The following is a 21,135-nucleotide window of genomic DNA, read 5'->3' as shown; positions in this document are numbered from 1 at the left end:
TGCCACCAGCATGTGTCTTTCTAAGGGCCACTTAGAGGAGGGAAAGGCCAGGCACAGTGGCACAGAGTGGGTTAAAAGGTTCGATTTATTAGGGGTATCACTACAGACAGCACTGCCTGTCCGCCGAGCAGATTTCACACAGATCAGTCTCCTGGGAGATGGGCAGCCTTCTTCCCGCCCCACCCCGATGTGCTCCTCTCCTGCCCCGAGCCTACGATGTTACAGATAAACAGGCTGCACGGCCTCCCGCCTATGTTCCCACGGATTTCCTCCTGAGAGACACATTACCCTTCAAAAACCCCTGCAGCCCCCTGGCCCCTTAGCTCCAGCTACGCGCAGAGCCCGCCCCTCCTTGCCCGGACAGGGACGGGTTGGAGGGAGAGAGAAGAGCCTCGGGGGTCAGCTACAGGCTTGATTGCATTTATTCTTCACACTGGATGCCCTGGCCTCAACTGAGATTGGGGTTGGATCCTGGGGGAGATTTCCTCTTGACCTTCTTGACTGGTGAGGTCTTCGCCCCAGCTTTCTTAGTCTGGACCGTGTTCTTCTCTCTCTTCCTGGGTGACGAAGACTCCACAATACCGTCACTGGAGGGCTCCTCCCGCCGGGGGTCATTGTAACTGTCCTCACTTTCCAGGTCTTCCCGGCTGTCTGGGCTGGACTCTGACATCCTGGTGAGCTCTCTCGGGCTTATTGATCGGCTCAAGTCCGGAGGTGAAGATTCCGATTTAACCGGGCTTTTCTTCTTCATCAACTTGCCCTTCTTGACTTTTTTCTTTGGCTTTGGCTTCTCATCCAGCTCCTCTTCCTTGTCTTTCTCCTTTTCTTTTTTCTTCTTTACCTTCTTGATCACCTTGTTGCCCTGGGACTTCCCTGTGGGGCTCTCAGAGCGCCAGATAGTGATGGGAGCTGCCGAGTCCGGGGTAGTTGTGACGTTGCCCAGGCCTGTGTCAGCGGGGGCGGTGGTGGCAGGCCCCACCTGGGTGGGAATGGGAGGCTTGCTTTCTTCCTCCTCCTCCTCTTCCTCCTCCTCCTCTTCATTCAGGTCATCTGCCACATAGTCATGGTGGATGGGATGGTGGATCACTGCCACAGAGACAGGTCTATAGCTTTTGCACCTGGGAGGGAAGGGGACAGGAGGAGAGAAGATTGACAGAGAGTGGGGGACCCGTGCCCCTTCGTGCCGCCCCTGTCAGCCTGCCGGCACTCACCAGCCATACCAGAACCGCTCCACACACTCCTCCTCTGGGATGAGCTCAAAGCAAGGGGACTGGATGATGTTGAAACATGTTGGACCCTCCTCTCGGGAGCAGGTTGGGCCCACATCTCGGGAGTTGTCGCTATTTGTCTTCTCTGAGCAGTCCTTCAGCCTGCCACACAGAGGACTCAGCCTGGCTCCCATGCCTCTGTGACTCCCCCGGGGACCCAGAGCCAGAAGCCTGAGGGACAGCTGGCTTCCTCCCGGCTTGGCCCAGGCTGCCGAAAGACCTCCTCCCTGTGGCTCCAGAGCAGAGCCAGGTTTACAAAGCTGCGGTGAGGCTAGCCAGTGCTGGGTCAAAGCTGAGGGGCGAACCACAGGGCAATGGTGGGCCTAGCTGCGCCCAGGAGTCTCCCCTGAACTGGGGCGTCTCCCAAGGAGGAGGGCCCTTACCTAGACTCGCAGTCGCAGTGGCTGATGGAGTGCAGGTGCAGGTTGTGGTGGCCATAGTCCGAGGGGAAAGGGTGGATGACATGCCCAGTGCACTGCTTGTGTTTCCAGCAGCACCTGTCCGGGTCTTTGAATTCACCTGAGGGGGTGGTGGGGTCTGGGTCACACAGGGGTGGCGACAGCAGCACACCCCCACCGCCTCCCCTCGGACCCTGCCGAAGGCTCCAGTCCACCAACGGCTCTCCCTCAAGCCGCTAGCTAAAAGGTGAGCCTATGAAGTGACTCCACGTGCCCAAGGTCTCATGTACCAGGACAGAGAGAAAAAGGCACCTTCTTGCAGGTCCCCCCTTGGACTCCAGCTCCTCCCACACGTGGAAGAAGACATGAGCTGGCCCTGATGAGTTCCAGCCTGGTATGGGGTGCTATGGCTAGCTTACCCCTCTCCCCCCAGACAGGCCAGGAGGACTGAGCCTTTACCCAGCCTCTGTGAAGGTGGAACTGGGACAGGACCTCTCACTGGCCACCCCCAGGGAGGTAACCCAGGCTGGGGGTGTGTTGGTGCAAGTGGCCTTAAAAGTACTTGAGAGATGAGGGGACAGCAGCTTGGTATGAGATTTGCCCACCTTCCTCCCCCCTTCCCTTCTCCCCCCAAGGCTGTGAGGGCCCCGGGTCCCCCATATACCCCTGACCCACTTGGTGGCCTCCTTTTTTGCTTCTCCCATGACCCCTTTCTACCCCGGGGGGAATAAGGCATGTGAGGCTGGACCTTGGGTCACCAACACCTCTACCTTCTTCAGCACTGCTGAACTGGGAGCAAGGGGCAGCAGAGTGGCACATCAGACAGGCCTGAGTCCAAGTCTCGGCTCTGTCACTAGCTGGGCATCCCAGAGCACGTGACTTCTCTGAGACTTCATTTCCTTATCCATAAAATGGGGATGGCAGTAATATGTATTTTGCAGGATTGTCGAGAGGGCTCAGTTCATATATGTCAAAGAAATCCGTGCACCTTAAGATGCACGGCTGAAGACAGGAGTAATTGTGGCCTTGGGGAATGGGGTATGGGCCCTCCCGGCCTGGCAGGAGTAGGGGATGGCGGGGTAACCCGTTCAGGACCAAACACTTCCCTCCCTCCTGCGTGCCACCAGGTGTCTGTTCTCTCAAGTGAGATGGATGGGGAACCCCGGGGCCCAGAGATTCCCTGGACCCACCTTCAGAGGAGAAGGTAGATGCATCAGTGCTAGAGGGCACACCAGCCAGCAGATGTCCTCTCTCCCAGCCAGGTAACCTGTTTACATCTGAGAGAGCACAGAGTGGCAGCAGCCGCAGCCCCCTCCCCATGCCCTTCATGCCTCAGCCATTCCCTGACAAGCTCCACCTGCGCCCTGGAGATGCGGAAATTTCCAAAACAACCCAACAGTGCCTGTTCTCAAGGTGAGGAGAGGGACACAGAGGATGAACAGTTCAAGGCAGCCGCATGACACAGACCCTGATGGGGAGGGAGGTGGTGGGAAGAAGGCCTGTGGAAGCAGAGAACAAGAGCGCCAGTGTTGCGGGCGGGTGATGAGGAAGACTTTCTGGAAGAAGCATGGCAGGAGTGGAGTCTGGAGTGATGAATAGGAATGAGCCAGAGCCGAGGCAAGGAGGGACAATTCCAGGAATTCCCGGGGTGTAGGGAGACTGGTCAGACGGTCCCTCCCTGGGCTGAGACCCCACCACCATCAACGACCACCGGGTTGCCTTCCCGCAATGAGCTTTCCCCTTTGGGTCATCAGAGCTGAGTCCTGTCCCTTGAGCTGACTGCCAGGTCCTGGTCATCTCCTTCTATTTTCCACAGCTTAGTAAGTACTCAAAATGTATGGAAGGAATGAATGAATGAAAATTCCAGCACCTTCCTGGAGGTTCCCACCCTGGTGCTGTTCCTCTGAGCTCATTGCACCAGCATTACCCCAGGCCCCTCCCACCCTTAGCCTCTCTCCTCCAGCCTGGGGAAGTATCCCTCCGCTGTCCTCCTGCCCAAAGCTACTGAATTCTAGGTCCCAGCCAGAAATTTTTACCTCCTCCCTCTTCACTGTTGTGGTTTTTCTTTTTTTTTTTTTTTTTTAAGATTTATTTATTTATTTGACAGACAGAGATCACAAGTAGGCAGAGAGGCAGGCAGAGAGAGGGGAGGAAGCAGGCTCCCCGCTGAGCAGAGAGCCCGATGTGGGGCTCGATCCCAGGACCCTGAGATCATGACCTGAACCGAAGGCAGAGGCTTTAACCCACTAAGCCACCCAGGCGCCCCTGTTGTGGTTTTTCTTCAACAGGCAATGAATATCTTTAAACAAAACACTCTATAAACCCTGTTTCTCCCTCTACCACTACATATTCCACCTCGCTTCCTTTTCAGTCCATATCATTCACTCCTTCCTCTAACAGACATACTAGCTTCAGGAGGCACCTGTGAAGGAGGCCCAGTCCATATCTTCAGTGAGCTCAGAGTCCACCTCTCTTCCATGCCAGCCACATACAACATGGCAGCTACTGGACCCTTCTATCAAAAGAGCCCAGGCAACGATTTCCTTTTTATTTTTTTAAAGATTTTAATTATTTTTTTTAAGTAATCTCTATGTCCAACGTGGAGCTCAAACTCACAAGCCCAAGATTGAGTCCAAGGCTCTACCAACTGCGCCAGCCAGGTGCCCCCCCTCCCCCCGCCAACAATCTCCTAATAATTTAACCCAGTGGCCTTCTTTTCATCTCATCTCACCCAACACTGTTGGCCAATCAATCTCTTTTCTCCTGCAAACTGTTCTGTTGACTCCCATGACAGACCTCTCTCCTCTCACCTGCTTTCCTTCTCTGACTAGCTGTTTCATTCTTTCCTGACTTCTTTGTGGTTTCCTTTTCCTCTGCTGTCCCCCTAAAATTGGTGAAGACCAGGGTTCTATGTTTGGCCTCCTTCTCAAAGACTCTACAGCCTTCTCTTGGATAATGTCATCCACTTACGTGGTTTCAACATCCACCAAAAAAAAAAAAAAAAAGACATAAATCAGGGTCTCCAACCCAGACAGCTTTCCTGAGCACATAGTTAATATCCTCTTGGACTTCTCCAGAACATCTTAGACCAGCATGTCCCACACAAGCCTTTCATCTTCTCCTTACCCCCAATAAACCATCTCCTCTTATCTCTTCCATTTCAGAGAGGAACAGACACTTCATCTAGAAACCTAGGGATTGTTCTTTCCTTCACCTCTACATCAACTTGATGACCAAGTCTTGCCATGCCTATCTGTCCCCCCCCATCTGCCTCTATCTTGGTTCAGACTTCCATTATCTCTAAAACCGCTGCAGGAGCCTCCTGGATGGCCTCCTTGCCATCTGTTTCACTACTCTCATGCAGTCTTCACAGTGCAGCCAAACTGAATTTTCTAGAATACCAACTTATCCACCATGTTCCTCCTGTTCAATAGCCATCCATTGCCTTCAGGATGAAGTGAAACTCCTTATCATGACATAACTGACCCCCCATCCCAGACCCAGGCCCTGGTTCCTTCCTCAGTTATAAGTTTCTCCCACCTTTCTCCCACCCCTCTCTTCTCCATTCCTTCTCTCCTGCCTCTCCCTCCCCAGAAATACCTGTTCATCTTGGAAAGAACAATGCTATTCACCCAAGTAGAAATGGTCACACATGTCTTGTGCCCCTTTACCCTGCCATGGCACTTCATGTACTTACTCTATGGCAACATGAGACAAGGCCCATATTTGAACTGCCTCTGTATCTGCAAGTCCTGGGACATGAAAAGTGCCCAGCAAATGTTGGTGGATTGAATGACTACATGAGTAGAATAAAATAAACCCCCTATTGGAACCACAAAGAAACTACAGCGTTGGGAAATTCTGCCCAGGGTTCAAAGCGGGGGATTTTTCTAGAGAAAAAGAATTGACCCAGGATGAGCATCTCCCCAACGTTAGGCACTGTACTGGGCTTTTAAAATATGCCTTTGATTCAAAATCCTCAACACAATCCATTCTATCAATGGGGACTCAGAGACTCAGGATAAAAAATCTGTCCAAAGACACAAGTTAGTAGATGGTAGGGGTTGGAGTTAACCCAATCTTCTTGGCCTTGTATGACCTGGGCTCCTTCAGCCCTGTCTACTTGGGGTTCCTATCCAAAGCCCATCCTGCTAGCTGTCACTGCTTTTATGGCACCTGCTTTTCAGCTCCAACACAGCCAATTCTTCATCCTCTGGTTTGACTCAATCCTGACTTCACCACCTCCCAGATCCAGCCTGAAGCCTAAGGGTGAGGATTCAAACTCTGCTTTATCTGATTCCAATGTTCTTGCTCTCTCCAGAGTAACAGTGAAGGCGGCTTGTAGACAGATTCCACTGATTAACTCTTCCCAAACCCCCAAGAAGCCCTAACAGTCATAACTCTGTTTGTCAAGGGGTGGGGTTTAGTAACTCTCCTCAGATGCAAGGAAGGCAACCTGCTCTCTAGTTTCACAGACAGAAGGAGAGCTCCTACTGGAGCAGCAGTCCAGCGCTCCATCAGCAGAAGTAACTGTGGCAGGACACAGGGCGAACTTCATAATGAAATGAGGAGAGTGATAGCTTGAAAGGAAGAGGGTAGCTTGTGGTCTTTTTCTTGGGAGGGGCATTCAACCAGGCGCAGGGGCCTAACTCAAAACTCACAGGTAAGGCTCATTGGTACAGAATCCTCCCAGTTCTGAAGGCCGAGGAGCTCCCCCCGCCCTTGTGGCGCAGGTGGCGGGGTTCCAGGTTGGGCACCCAAGCAGCTGAATGGGGGAGGAAGGGAGGGGAAAGGGAGAAAGGAGGGGAAGTAGGGAGAAGGAGGGAGCTAGACAGTGCGGTGTGCACGCGTCTCCTGGGAAATGCCCCTCTGGCCCCGCCCACATCTGGTGGTGATTGTGATGTCACGCGAGGAACCTCCAGACTCCTTCCTCCCCTCAGAGTCAATGGAACCCCCCGTCCCAGCCTGGCGACAGGGTGGGTGCTGGAGCAGGCGCTCCAGCCAGGGCCCGCATTTCTTAGGCGGCAGCCGGGCCTCCGGAGGCAGCACCGCAACGCCTTCCATCCCTACAAACTGGGGGTTGGGTTGGCAGCTCTGGCTCCAGCCCGACTCTCCAGGGCCTCAGGACCCCAGTCCTCAATCATTGGTCCACGGCTCGGCGTGAGCCCGCCCCCAGGCCCTAACTCCGCCCCAGCCCAGCCCATGGCCCCGCCTCCTTCGCCAGCTCTTCCCAGTTCTAAACCCTCCTTGGTGCCACGCCTGGGGAGGCCAAAACCCACCCCCAAACTCCTGCCCCGCCCCCTTTACCAGTGCTGCTCTCATCCCAGATGCTGGCATTGTCCTCAGTCTTTTCCTTAGTCCACCTTTCAATCCTCAGTGTCGTCCTGACCCACATCGCTCTCAGCCCAGTTCTCGTCTCTACAAGACTCTTCCTCGCAGAAGTCCAATCCTGAACCTCAGCTTGGTCGAGCCAGCCGTAAACCCCAATCTCAGCTTCGCCCCAATCCAGCCCTTAACTCCGCCTCATGCTTGCCCAATCCCTCCCTCCACCCTCCCCTGGCTCTGTGTTGTCTTAGCCCAAATCTAAGCTTCAGCCGCGCTCTTCATCCGGGGCCTTCCAGCTCCTTCCAAGCCCCTCTTTGTGCCACCTTTAGCCTTCGTACCACCTCTTTCTCTCAGGCCTAAACCTTAGCTCGGCCGCTCAGGCCCAGCCCTCAGTCCCATCCCTAGTTCCTCTCCAGACCTACTCCCAGCTCTTAGTCCTACCCCCAGACTTTAGCCCCGCCCCCACCCATCCCCGTTCTTAGCCCCACCCCAGGCATTCTCTCAACCTCAAGCTTCCGCCGCAATCCAGCCCCTCCCAAGCCGTCGGAACCCAGCGGCACGCGGCCCTGGAGCGCCCCCCCCCGCCTCCCCGCAGCCAACCCGGCTTCTCCCTGCTCCTTCTCGCTCTGGAGTAAGGCGGTCTCCGGCTCGCTCGCGTTCGTTTTTTTTTTCTTTTCTTTTTTTGCGTTTTCTCTTTCTGCCCTCACGCGCCTCCACAGGAGCACAAGGCCCAGTTCTTAAGATGAGGACTTGCTGTCGGCTCCCAACCCCTCGTGGCGCCCATACTCAGGGCCCCCTCCCCACCGCGTTCCCTCCTTGCACCCGCGCCCCCACAACAGGCACCCTGTCCCGGAGACAACACTGCCCAATAAAGATGTCAACATAGAGCCAAGACCTCAGGTTACTCATACCCCAAACAGTTATTAAAATAATTAAGATTTTCGAGGGGCTCCTGGGTGGCTCAGTCGTTAAGCATCTGTCTTCCGCTCTGGTCATGATTCCAGGTCATGATCCCAGGGATGGAGCCCCGCCTTCGGGCTTCCTGAACCAGCGGAAGCCTGCTTCTCCCTCTCCCACTCCCCCTGCTTGTATTCCCTCTCTCAAATAAGTAAAATCTTTTTTTTTTTTTTTAAGATTTTATTTATTTATTTGACAGAGAAATCACAAGGAGGCAGAGAGGCAGGCAGGGAGAGAGGGGGAAACAGGCCCTCTGCTAAGCAGAGAGCCCGATGCGGGGCTCGATCCCAGGACCCTGAGATCATGACCCGAGCGGAAGGCAGAGGCTTTAACCCACTGAGCCACCCAGGCGCCCCTAAGTAAAAATTTTTTTTTAAATAATAATTAAGGTTTTTGAGCTCTTCTATGTATGGTAGTGCTTTATCTTACTTCACTTGGGCAACAGCATGTGTCTCCATAGGCTTGCTATGAGGGGAAGCAGGGCCAGCTGCATTCATAGTAACCTACTACACACACCCCTGACACCCTTAGATACAGCATATACATGGCACGTGCATCAATCACACCCGTTGCCTACATAAAAAATCTACTCCTCACACATGGACTGATACAATATGCACACAGGCACATGCTCCTCACAGGTATCACCCAGAAAACCAAACTACAACCCCCGATCCCCACCCCAACCACCACCCCTGCAGCACAAACATTCCACAGCAGCTCACACACACACTGAGTTACAGGCTCTGTACAAGAGGAGGGGTGAGGCGCACAGTCCTGTGAGGGAAGAGATACGGAAAAAACAATCCCAGAGAGTGTGAAAAAGTGTTAGAGCCGTACCACCCACACTCCACACCTCACTTCGCTCCAATTCTCTTGGCACCAGGCTCCTAAGCCAGGATATGCCTCAACAGATGGAATAAAGGGGAGAGGATGGTTTTAAACCGTTTTCTCCAGTCATCCAGGGTCTCTCCTGCTGCTGCCGCTCTCTCTGCGTGATCCCAGCCTTCACCTTGCTCCAGACCCAGGAATCTGAGCAGATAGGGTCACTAGCCAGACTCCCCTTCCCACCTTAGTTCTCGACAACTCTAGGAACAGCAGGAAGGGAGAAGCCAGTGGGGAGGAGTATGCAGAAAAGCCAAACCTTTCAGGACAGAGTAGCTGGGTGAGAATGGTACCAGGCATGGAATGGACAGAGCACTCGCTGACTGGGAGCCCGGACCTGTGTTCTAATCTTGGCCCTCCATGGCCTCTCCGGATGACACCTGAGGCCACGTGTGTCCCACCACTGTTGGGCTGAATGTCTGAGATACTCCCAGCCCATCTGACTCTGGGTCAGATGTCAACAGGGAGCAGGTTCCTCGCCACTCTTCCCTCCAATTAGTTATAGTAGATGAGGTTTTTGAGCTCTTGCCATGTGTGTTGGCGCTTTACCTTATTTCATCCATGAAACCTCATCAGTATTTTTTTTTAAGATTTTATTTATTTATTTGACAGAAAGAGATCACAAGTAGGCAGAGAGGCAGGCAAAAAGAGAGGAAGGGAAGCAGGCTCGCCGCCGAACAGAGAGCCCGATGCAGGGCTCGATCCCAGGACCCTGGAATCATGACCCAAGTCGAAGGCAGAGGCTCAACCCACTGAGCCACCCAGGCGCCCCCCTCATCAGTATTATTAGCATGAGGAAACCGAGGCACAGAGGATAAGTGATTTGCTCGGGAGTCTGAGAGCTCTTTCCTTTGGTTCCTTAGCCCCAACTGTATCCTCCTACTTGGTGCCTATTCCCAAATTTTTACCATTGGATAATTGTTTTCTTTTTTTCATCCTCTTCCTGCCTTCCCTTTAAGAAATACTTCTTTTTGGAGTGCCTGGGTGGCTCAGTTGGTTGAGTATCTGACTCTTGATTTTAGCTCAGGTCATGATCTCAGGGTTCCAGAATGGAGCCCCAGCTGGGCTCCCTGCTCAGTGAGAAGTCTGCTTCTCCCTCTCCCTCTGCCCCTCTAACTGCTTGTGAGTGCGTACTCACTCTCTCTATCTCTAAATTAAATGGATAAATCTTCAAAAAATAAATAAATAGGGGCGCCTAGGTGGCTCAGTGGGTTAAAGCCTCTGCCTTCGGCTCGGGTCATGATTCCAGGGTCCTGGGATCAAGCCCCGCATCGGGCTCTCTGCTCAGCGGGGAGCCTGCTTCCCTTCCTCTCTCTGCCTGCCTCTCTGTCTACCTGTAATCTCTGTCTGTCAAATAAATAAATAAAAATCTTTAAAAAAAAAAAAGGGGGGGTATTTAAATAAATAAATAAATAAATAGGGGCATCTGTGTGGCTCAGTTGGTTAAGCCTTCAGCTCAGGTCATGATCCCTGGGTCCTGGGATCGAGTCCGGCCTCCGGCTCCCTGCTCAGCAGGAAGCCTGCTCAGGGAACCTGCTTCTCTCTTTCCCTCTGCCCATCCTCCCCCCGCAACTCCTGTTCTCTCTCACTCACTCTGCGTTCTCTCTCAAATAAATAAAATAATCTTAAAAAAAAAAAAAGAAAAGAAAAAAGAAAAATAAATAAATAAATAAATACTCTGAGAACACAGTGAGAAGTGATTGAAGATGACAGTGAGAACTCAGATGGAGAACCTCCTGACTCAGAGCATTCTTTTTCTTTTTGAAAAGGAAAAAAAGAAAAAGAAAAAAAAAAAGGAAAAAAGTATGCTGTTTTTATCTCTTCTTTTTTTTTTTCTTTTTTTTTTTTTTTTAAGATTTTATTTATTTATTTGACAGATCACAATTAGGCAGAGAGGCAGGCAGAGAGAGAGGGAGGAGGAAGCAGGCTCCCCGCCAAGCAGAGAGCCCGACGCGGGGCTCGACCCCAGGACCCTGGGATCATGACCTGAGCCGAAGGCAGAGGCCTTAACCCCCTGAGCCACCCAGGTGCCCCTTTTTTTTTTTTTTTCTTATTTTAAGTAAGCTCTAGGCCTAACATGGAACATGGAGTTTGAACTGAGATCAACAGTCACAGGCTCTACCAAGTGAGCCGGCCAGGTGCCCCTATGCTGTTTGTTTGTTTTAATCAGGTTTTAAAATATAAAAAGACACTACTCATAAATTTATGCTTATGTCACTAATAATGTTAGATAGATATTAGCACATCTTTTTCTTTTTTTTTTTAAGATTTTATTTATTTATTTGTCAGAGGGAGAGTGAGAGAGCAAGCAAAAACAAGCAGGGGGAGCAACAGGCAGAGGGAGAAGCAGGCTTCCCATCAACCAAGGTGGCCCGAAGTGGGACTCAATCCCACGACCCTGGGAATCAAGACCTGAGCCGAAGGCAGACACTGAACCAACTGAGCCACACAGGCATCCCTACATAGCACATCTTCTGAGTAAGAGACAAACCCACACCGCCCTGGGCCTTCTGGTCAACCCAAAGAGCATCCAAAACTCAATCACTTCTTACTGTGTTCCCCTCGGTGAAGTATTTTTTTTTAAAGAGAAGGTGAGAAGGGAGTGAAAAAAAAAAATTATCCAGTGGTAGAAATTGAGGAATAAACACCAAGTAGGGGGACACAGTTGGAGATAAGGAACCAAAGAAAAGCGCTCTCAAAGCCAACCAGTGCGAGTGGGACAGCCAGAATCCAGCAGGAAGCTTGAGTCCCAGGATAGCCATCCAGCCCTGCCCATTCCACATCCCTCATTCCCAACAAAGGACTCCAGTCCCCAAACTGCTAAAAACAGAGATTTTAATGCATAAGGCACAGTGTGAGGCTGGGATCATTAAGCATCCTCCTACTCCAAAGGGCCCAGCAGGCTAAGCAAAAGCAGCAGGGATTACCTCCCCACTGCTGGGCACCCTGGAGAGCCCCCAGAGGAGGGGGACATCTAGTCTTTGGCATGGTGCCCAGGGCAGGGAGCAATTAGCATGGTCCCTGTTACCCCTCCAGGGGTACTGCCATCAAGAGGCAGCTCTTTGGTCTGGAAAAACAATCAGTGCAAATGTCCAGGATTGAGCTCTAGGGGAGTCAAGGTGGCACAGTGCCCCAGGGCTGGGCAGGTGCTGGACAGTCCCCTTACCGCTCACGGGCAACACGTGGGCTTCTTCTTGCTGGCAGTTAGGTAGAGGTTGCTGTCATCACTGTGGATGCCTTCAAGAAGGGCGGGAAATACATGAAGCGGGGATCAGAAGTGCCCCATACTCTCTGCCACCCCCTAGCCAGGCAGGCAGGCACTCACGGACAACATCCCCAATGCGCCGGGCCCCTGATTTCTCTAGCTCAGCCAGCACGTTGGCCTCAAAGGTCAGTGCCGCCACACGGAAGAAGAATTCCCGGACATTTTCACCTGACACATGGAGCAGATGGGCATTCAGAGGCCGTTCCAGGCGCTCGGGTCCCTGGGTATGGCCCAAGGGACAGGAGGGAGAGGCCAGGTAGACAGGAGCACCACAGCAGAAGACCCAAAGCCTCTGACTCACCAGTGAGAGATGAGACTGCCCAGTACTCAGCCTTCATCTCTTGGGCCACCTTGAGTGCGTCTTTCTCCATCAGCACATACTGAGCGGGAGTCTAAGGGAAGGTCGGAGTCAGATGGCAAGGGGGGACGGGGTCCCATCCCCGAGCTGGTAGCCGCCCCTTCCCCAGGACACACTCACACTCAAGTCCTTCTTGGAACCCACAAGGAAGAGCAGCACACTGGACGGGTCGTTCTCCTTGAGGGCATCGGCTAGCCACTGTCTGCCACAGAGGGTAGACAACCAAGGACGGGTGAGCTGGAGAAGCTCCTCTTGCTGACACTCACAGGCTCACCGCCTTCTCTCTGGTCCTCGATGCATTCTTCTCCTTCCCTACTAATGCCCCTGACCACCCCTATTTTCTATGCCCTCTCTTCCCGGAGCCACCAGTACAGTTCAGCATCCCCACATACTTGGTATGTTCCAAGGAGGCCACATCATTCAGGTTGAAGACAATGATAATGGCTGGAAAAGTGGCAAAAACAGCAGACATTACTAGCTCATTTCCCCAACCCCCCAGCCCTAGCTTAGACACCAGGAACCCCCACCTGCCCCACTTCACCGAGGCCCTTACCTTGAGCTCCTCGGTAATAGGTTGATGCAATGCACTTGAACCTCTCCTGTCCAGCAGTATCCCAGCTGGGAGGAAGGAGGGGGGTACAACACAGGTATATGGGAAGGGGGCGTGAGATGGGGTTCAGGTGCTGGGGGAAAGAATGGCTGGAATGTATGGAGGTAGCACTCACAGCTGCAGACTGAAGGGGATGCCCAACACCTCAAATCGTTCCATCTCAAAGTCCACTCCAATGGTGGCCTTGTAATTCTTATCAAAAGTGTCTTTGCAGAACCTGAGGGAGCACGGGATGCTCTGGCCCTGAGCCCAGCCCACGTGGCTAGGTCTGGCCGAACCCTGCCCAGCCCAGCCCAATCCAGCTCAACGAGAGCACCTTCTTACCTGTTGATGAGACAAGTCTTCCCCACTGACAGGTCCCCCACCACAATGACTTTGGAGATCTTAAATCTGCAGGACACAAAGCGGGCAGGAGGAGTGAGCACTAAGTCTTCCAACCTAGGGTGTCTCAATGTTCCCTACTAAGTCCATAAAGGTAGCTGCACCAAGGTTGAGGTTACCATGGACAGGAGGCCTGGACACATATGCTTGCAGAAGAGTTTTGTGCTTCAGCATCAGAAAGCCATGAATGTGAATCCCAGTTCTTCCATTGACCAGCTGTGTGACTTGGGACGAGTTACTTAGCTTCCCTGAGCCTCAGTTTCAACACTTGTTAGGTGAAGATTTAGTATATATTCTATAGGGTTGTTGTGAAGGTTATAATGAGATTAATGTCCTATATCCTGAGATAAATGTCCTATATATCCTCCCCTTCACTCCCCCACATACATTTTAACATTTCTGAAATCAGGATACATCTTTTTTCTTTTTTTTTTTTTTTTTTTATTATTTATTTGACAGACAGAGATCACAAGTAGGCAGAGAGGCAGGCAAAGAGGGAGGAAGGGAAGCAGGCTCCCTGCTGAGCAGAGATCCCGATGTGGGGCTCGATCCCAGGACCCTGAGATCATGACCTGAGCCGAAGGCAGAGGCTTTAACCCACTGAGCCACCCAGGTGCCCCGATACATCTTTTTTCTTAAGTGCCCCCCCTTTTTAAAGATTTTATTGGGGTGTCTGGGTGCCTCAGTCGTTAAGCCTCTGCCTTTGGCCCAGGTCATGATACCAGGGCCCTGGGATCCAGCACCGCATCAGGCTCCCTGCTTGGGGTGAGCCTGCTTTTCTCTCTCCCTCTGCCTGCTGCTCCCCCGCTGTGCTCTGTCTATATATATTAAATAAATAAATAAAATATTTTTAAAAATAAATAAAGATTTTACTTATTTATTTGACACAGAGAAAGAGAGAGAGGGCAGGGGCTCGATGTGGGGCTCAATCCCAGGACCCCGGGATCATAACCTGAACCAAAGGCAATCACTTAACCCATTGTGCCACCCAGGCACCCCATGAAATCAGATGATGTTAGGTAAAACAAATAGGTAAAGTAAAAAACGGATGGTGTTTTTCATTTAATAAAAGATAATAATAGAAATGAACACACTGCCTGGCACACAGTAAATGCTCAATTACTGACCCGCCCACAAATTTTATCAGGATTACCTTCTTTTACCCATAATGGGACACATCCCTATAGGCACAGCCCTCTGTCCTGGGGCTCAAATGTATGGAATGTGGGAAGCTGACCTGGGGACCACCCTCTCCTGTTGGACACCTTCTTTGTGTGAAGAAGTGAAGGGCCACCTCTCTACCCCACCCCATTTCAAAGGATTCATCATATCCTTGCTGGGAAGAAAAGGGAGAACACATTGGTATAAAAAAGGGGGAATTACCAAACAGCTGGTAGAGGCTGAAATGGACCCCCCCCGGAGGGGGGGGGTGCTTGTGTACCCTAGCTTTGACTGAGACTTCCTTTCTTTGTTAAGGGTGTCTAACTCACCCCACGGTGCCTGTCCGGTGCTCCTGGCAGGCGCAGATGACGCGGGGGTGGAAGTCTTTGTGCACGTGCAAAGCGGCCTCCTTCCTCAGGCACTGAGAGGGATAGAAGAGAACGGGACTCACCCACTCCTGGCCCACGTCCCGCAGCCAAGCTGCCCTGGGCGGGGGTAGGGGACCACCCAGAAGCAGCAGACCTCGCTGGGCCGCAGGGCTGGGCCCAGGCCTCTAACTGAACTGGTGCCGCCTCCTCCCCGCCCACACCCCATCGCAGCCAGAAGCCCGACGTGGCCCTGGCGCCTACCTGGGGCAGCTCCGCCAGGACGCGGTCCCTCCGCACCGGAGCCAGAATGTTCATCTCGCCTGCGACCTTGCGGGGAGCCCCGAGAAGGCGCGGGGACCTGATCTGCCCCAGCGACCCGGGCCCGTGGAGACCCGACAATCACCCGCGACCGGGGTGTCCCGACTATAACTCTGGGCCACGGGGAGCCTACGGGAGCCCGCGGCCTCGGGGACGCTACGACCACGGCGGGCCACGGGGATGAGACGATCATCCGGGGCCGGGGCGAACACACAATCACCCGTGCCCGGGGCGTCCCGACGACGACTCGGGGGCGGGGTGACTCCTCCGCCGCCAAATGGGGGCGGGAAGTCCCGTCGGTGGGGGGCCGGGCCCGCGCAGACCCCACAATAACTCGGGGCCGGATAGTTCCTACAATGACTCGGGGCCGCGGTGACCCGACGACAACTCGGGGTTGAGGCTGCCCTACCATAACAGCTGCCAGGGGGCGCGGAGCGGCCCCGCCGCACGGGGTCAGTGTGGGCAGGGATGGCGCTGCAAGGCCTGCGGACTGCTGGAAGAGGGGGCCAGGGGCCCAGTCCGCCGCAGGGCCCGGCGTCCCACTCCGCTCTCCCTCCGCGAGCGCTGTAACATGATCCCCGGAAATTCCTGGAGAAGGGCCGCCCCCTGCCCCTCTCCCGGCAGCTCCCGGCCTTGCAGCCTGTCCCAGCCTCCCCCTCCTCTCCTCCCCACCGCGCTGTCCCAGCTCTGGGTACCCTGCCAGACCGCTCAAGGGCATCAGGACCGCCTCCAACCAGGCTGGAACCCGCCCAGATCGAAATCCCCCAGGTCGCTCTCCGCTGCGCCTCTGGGCCGGCCTCCGGCTCCAAGGGGACCCTTACCCGCTCAAATTGGTGATGGAGAATCGGTGATTGCTACGCAGTATCTGGCTGGGCCAGGAACGGCGGGGAGGGGAAAGGAGGAGAGAAGGGGCCCAAGGAGAGGCGGCGCTTCCCTCCTCAACTCCAGGCCCAGGACGTGACTCATAGAGTCTGCCCCCGCTCGCCTTTCTGCCCGGGATGGGGGTGGGGTGGGGGGAAGCAGACAGGGATGCCAGGGTCGGAACGGGATGCAAACCGAGGAAAGAGACGTCCAAATTCTGGGGTGTTTTCCTTCAAGTCTCCCGTGTAGACTGAGGGGTGGGAGGCCAAAGACCAACCTGCCTCCCTCGTCTAAAGAAGGGTTAAGTGGACCTGAAACTTCGCCCTTTGGGTAGGTCGCCGCTCTGGTACCCGCGTTCTGTCTGATCCCATTGGAATCAAGGACAATTTTTCCATTTCGCAGTTCTGCAGGGTAGAGGAGGAGTGTAGTATACAATAATTCTCACCGTCAAACGGGAGATCTGGTTCTGAAGAGGGAAGGAAGAAAACGGGCAGGGTGGAGGTGGGACAGAAACAGACCTTCAGAGAAGCAAACCTAAGCTTTATTAAAACTTGTTCTGTGTCGGGAACTGAATTTGAGGATGCAGATATGGCTGGAGCAGGGAAAGGAAGACTAATTAAAGGGAGTAGACTGAATGAAATTCGCAAGAACTAGGGAGCCCTAGAGAAATCTGTACCCAGGGTGTTTGGAATATTGGTAGTTTCAAGTGCGGGAAAACGCACGAAATCTGTCACAGGTAAAGAAGAGTAGAAGTTGTTAGAGGGACTTGGACCAGACAGATTCTTAAAGTTCTTTTTTGTTTGTTTTGAGAGAGAGGGGGGCGAGAGGCAGAAGGAGAGGGGAAAGTGGGGCGAGAGGCAGAAGGAGAGGGAAAAGCAGGCTTCCCGCTGAGGAGGGAGCCGGATGCAGGGCTCTCTCCAAGGACCCCGAGATTATGATCTGATCCGAAAACAGCCGCTTAACTGACTAAGCCACCTAGGCGCCCCTGGACCACACAATTTCTGCTCCAACATTCTAGAACTTTGCTTCACCCTCCCCGAGTCAACCTAATTATACTCCGTCCTGTTTTCAGTGACTATCTCCTGGACCTGCAGTACTCTTTCCTCAAGATGGGAAAGCGCTCAGGACCAGACAATGGCTACACCATCCAGATCCAACAGCCGCAACAAATAAACACGTGTCTACAAAAAAACTACAACCCCCAAGAAGCTTTACACTCTTTTGAGGGAAGAGGTGGCGCATGCTTAATCACTCTCCCGAGGAACTTAAACCTAACTACCATTCCCAGAGGGCGCCGCGCTACAGATTATCCAATCAGCTTTAAATAAAAAGCATCGCGAGTCTTCGGTGAGACTCTGCTCTATAAGCCCCTGGAAACGAGAGTTGGAAATCCCTTTTACGAAGATGGCGCCGAAAGCTAAGAAGGAAGGTTTGTGCTGGAGTTGGGGGGGGTGACTACGGGTAGCTGGCGTGAGATCCCCTCGGAGTGAACCGACCGGGAGGACAATGGCTGAACTAAGCCTTGCGGTGTCTGCTCCGGAGCCGCTTCTAGGATTCTGGCACGCTGCGGTGCGCGTGAGCCCAGCCGCATGGGCTGGGCTTCTGTGAAGAGGTTGGGGAGGCAAGCCCGGCCGGCACCACCTCTCGGGGGCTGCCGGACTGTTGGCTTTGGGGAACAACACGCATCCACAGGACGGAGCTCCACGGCTCCAGACCTGTAAAGAATTACAGTCCTCAACTTAGTTTCCTTTTTTTTTTTTTTTCCTTCCGCGTTAGAGCTATATAGGTAGGTAAAATCACTAACACATCTTGTCAGATATCAACCTTTCGATCATTGCTAGTTCCTTTTTTTCTTCGTCGTATTCCTGGAGTTACCCTTAAGTTCGCCCCAGCATCGTGCATATGATGGAAAAATTTAACCTGAGACTTGTGATGTCGTCAAAGGAACCACTGATGCACGTGTGGCCTGGAGCGCCCGCTAGGGGTTTTGAGTACGGAAGTGACTGGTTTCTGAATCCCGTGCCCTCATTTTCCTTCTTTCTCTCAGCTCCTGCCCCTCCCAAAGCCGAAGCCAAAGCAAAGGCTTTGAAGGCCAAGAAAGCGGTGCTGAAAGGCGTCCACAGTCACAAAAAAAAGAAGATCCGCACATCACCTACGTTCCGACGACCCAAGACTCTGCGTCTCCGAAGGCAGCCCAAATACCCTCGAAAGAGCGCCCCCAGGAGAAACAAGTCAGTACTACCCTTTCCCTTGGAAAGATGTTGGGTAGCCGCTTGTAATTTGGAAATTTACCAAACCTACAGCACAGCTTCGGGAATACATGTTAGTACGTAGTGTGTGTCTCTAAGGGGAGTGTGAAGAGATTGTTAATGCCTGATTTAAGAACAAGAAGAGGGGCGCCTGGGTGGCTCAGTGGGTTAAAGCCGCTGCCTTCGGCTCAGGTCATGATCCCAGCGTCCTGGGATCGAGCCCCGCATCGGGCTCTCTCCTCAGCGGGGAGCCTGCTTCCTCCCTTCTCTCTCTGCCTGCCTCTATGCCTACTTGTGATCTGTCAAATAAATAAATAAAATATTTAAAAAAAAAGAACAAGAAGAGACGTTTTTACAGTATTGACGGGAACAGTTTAAAACGGCTCAATGATTATTAAGGTTGTTAGGTTAATTGTTGCTTTATATATGGTCAGTGTTTTAAATTCTGCTTTCTTTGAGTATATAGTGGGACTTTGTGTTTTCTGGGTTTTTTGTTGTTGTTGTTGTTTGTTTTTTAAGTTCCACGTTTAGTTGTTCATTGCACCTATTCCTGTAGGGAATAACCCTTGAGGGTGACAGTGTGGGGTGATTCTAGGTTGATAAGGACACTGTTAAAAAATCTGTATTGGAAAGAGAAGACCTGCAACAGTGTATAAAGGGGTCTTCTCATTTACTGTCTTAAGTCTTTACACTCAAAAAAACGGGGAAATGGGCAAAAAGTTTAGGGTCTTGAGTGTTTTGATGCCACACTACTAATGATAAAACTGAGCTTAGGGGGCCACAGATTCAAGCAGTAGTAATAACTGTCACCTCCCAGTGCTGCTGCTGCTTTTTTTTTCTTTTTTTTTTTTTTTAGATTTTATTCATTTATTTGACAGAGATCACAAGTAGGCAGAGAGGCAGGCAGAGAGAGGGGGGGGGAAGCAGGCTCCCTGCTGAGCAGAGAGCCTGACACGGGGCTGGGGCTGGATCAATCCCTGGACCCTGAGACCACGACCTGAGCCGGAGGCAGAGGTTAACCCATTGAGCCACCCAGGCGCCCCTTGCCTGGGCGGGGGCGCCTGGGTGGATCAGTGGGTTAAAGCCTCTGCCTTTGGCTCAGGTCATGATCCCAGGGTCCTGGGATCGATCAAGCCCCACATTGGGCTCTCTGCTCAGCGGGGAGCCTGCTTCCTCCTCTCTCTGCCTCCTGCTCTGCCTACTTGTGATCTCTGTCAAATAAATTTTTTTCTTAAATCTTAAAAAAAAAAAATGTTGAAGTCAAAGAATGAAGGGGGTTTGGAACTCAGAGATGATTCTTAAATAACCTGAAGGATGAAAGTCCTTCAAGTGGGGGCACCCTGTGCCCAGTAGGTTCAACTCAGGTCATGATCCCCAGAGACCCAGGATCAAGCCCCACATCAGTCTCCCTGCTTCTCCCTCTGCCCCTCACCTTGCTCTTGTGTGCGTTCTCTCTAATAAAAAAAATTTCTAAAGCCTTTCAAAGGGAAGAAAGTGCACAGGTTTCTGCCCCCAGGTCCCTAAGTTTCAGGGTGCAGATGATGACACTGTTTAGCGACCAAAGTCTGACAGAAATGATTGCTACTTCATCGTCTGATGCACCTAGGCTCTTCGGGGGTTGGGCTCTAAAAGAGGGCCTATCCTTCCCTTTGACCCAGGCCAGCTGACACCATTTTGCTTCTTCCCAAGGCTTGATCACTATGCCATCATCAAGTTCCCCCTGACTACTGAGTCAGCCATGAAGAAAATAGAAGACAACAACACACTTGTATTCATTGTGGATGTCAAGGCCAACAAGCACCAGATCAAACAGGCTGTGAAGAAGCTTTATGACATTGATGTAGCCAAGGTCAACACCTTAATCAGGTGAGTAGGATCTCAGGAGCCAGGAAACGTGCATGGAGTCAGAAGTAGGTTTCACAGCTTGCAAGCCTTAAGGAATGAGCAGCTTCTGCTGTAATTCTAGTCTTTTGTATCTAATACGGGCTTTTGAGGACACATTAGCTCTCCTGCCTCTAGGACTTAATGTATGGTGTTGGTGTTTTCTTGATCCCTACACTTCTAGTCAGAGGTAGGCCCTAGAGTAAGACGTAATTTATGTCAGATAACCTGGACTTAGTCTTAAGATGTTCTGTGATATTCCCCCCAGAAAGGGGAAGTGGGTTCATTTGTGGTTTGGTGGCATCCCTAATCTCCTGTGCAAATGATGGAAAAGTCACCGTATGGGAAAGAATGACATGAACAAAGGAACCACTGATGTGCTAGAAAGACTAGGGGGGGAAAGGGAGGGCTTAGGGGCAGTGAGGGTGGGAGGAATTAAGACTTCCTTTATCCTAGGCCTGATGGAGAGAAGAAGGCATACGTTCGACTGGCCCCTGACTATGATGCTTTGGATGTTGCCAACAAAGTAAGCTATCTGTGCTATGAACTCACCCATCACCTGGGTCTAAGTGAGGTGTCTGTTAGTGACCAAAACCTGACTTTCGCTGCTTAACTCACTGCACTCCTATCCTTAATGGGCCCTACCCTCACCTCATTTTGTTTTTTAACCATGACATTCCAGCTTAATCTTCACATTTCAACTCCCAGTAACAAAGCTCCCCTTTTGTTTTTCAGATTGGGATCATCTAAACTGAGTCCAGCTGGCTAAATCTAAATACAGATTTTTCATGATACATGTTTGTCTGTTGATTTGTTGGCTGGGCTTTGGGGAGGCCATACTAGGGTTACG

The 21,135-nt window shown here is 52.3% G+C and overlaps 3 protein-coding genes across 6 annotated transcripts; 1 reads left to right on the top strand and 2 right to left on the bottom strand.

Annotated features, from left to right (window-relative positions):
• Positions 1-68: 68 nt before the first annotated feature.
• On the bottom strand, positions 69-7,430 carry PROCA1 (protein interacting with cyclin A1). 2 transcript variants are annotated; one of them, XM_080827027.1, is made up of 5 exons: positions 6,974-7,429; positions 2,857-2,943; positions 1,652-1,787; positions 1,212-1,370; positions 69-1,118 (listed from the first exon to the last, which is right to left on the bottom strand). In XM_080827027.1, the coding sequence occupies exons 1-5, from the start codon at positions 7,059-7,061 to the stop codon at positions 449-451; spliced, it is 1,140 nt and encodes a 379-aa protein (XP_080683153.1). In that variant the 5' UTR covers positions 7,062-7,429; the 3' UTR covers positions 69-448. The 2 variants fall into 2 exon arrangements, with proteins under 2 accessions (XP_080683153.1, XP_080683154.1); XM_080827028.1 differs by lacking the exon at positions 1,212-1,370 and having other exon boundaries at positions 6,974-7,430.
• A 4,221-nt stretch (positions 7,431-11,651) lies between these two features.
• Positions 11,652-16,165, bottom strand: RAB34 (RAB34, member RAS oncogene family). Its single transcript, XM_080827032.1, has 11 exons — positions 16,116-16,165; positions 15,238-15,450; positions 14,938-15,029; positions 13,391-13,456; positions 13,182-13,283; positions 13,010-13,074; positions 12,849-12,900; positions 12,577-12,658; positions 12,400-12,490; positions 12,159-12,266; positions 11,652-12,070 (listed from the first exon to the last, which is right to left on the bottom strand). The coding sequence occupies exons 2-11, from the start codon at positions 15,289-15,291 to the stop codon at positions 12,003-12,005; spliced, it is 780 nt and encodes a 259-aa protein (XP_080683158.1). The 5' UTR covers positions 15,292-15,450; positions 16,116-16,165; the 3' UTR covers positions 11,652-12,002.
• Positions 15,973-21,075, top strand: RPL23A (ribosomal protein L23a; the record flags this gene model as incomplete). Of its 3 annotated transcripts, XM_080827034.1 has the most annotated exons (6): positions 15,973-16,485; positions 17,228-17,584; positions 18,203-18,386; positions 20,094-20,270; positions 20,742-20,811; positions 21,021-21,075. In XM_080827034.1, exons 2-6 carry the CDS (start codon positions 17,560-17,562, stop codon positions 21,033-21,035), a joined length of 471 nt encoding a protein of 156 aa, XP_080683160.1. In that variant the 5' UTR covers positions 15,973-16,485; positions 17,228-17,559. The 3 variants fall into 3 exon arrangements, with proteins under 3 accessions (XP_080683160.1, XP_080683161.1, XP_080683159.1); XM_080827035.1 differs by lacking the exon at positions 15,973-16,485 and having other exon boundaries at positions 16,890-17,584; XM_080827033.1 differs by lacking the exons at positions 15,973-16,485; positions 21,021-21,075 and having other exon boundaries at positions 16,890-17,584; positions 20,742-20,898.
• Positions 21,076-21,135: the final 60 nt, after the last annotated feature.

Source organism: Martes martes, assembly GCF_963455335.1.
Source record: "Martes martes genome assembly, chromosome: 16".
Taxonomy (NCBI): Eukaryota; Metazoa; Chordata; class Mammalia; order Carnivora; family Mustelidae; genus Martes; species Martes martes.
Note: the sequence above shows the minus strand (reverse complement) of the source record. Positions and strands in the feature narration are given on the sequence as shown.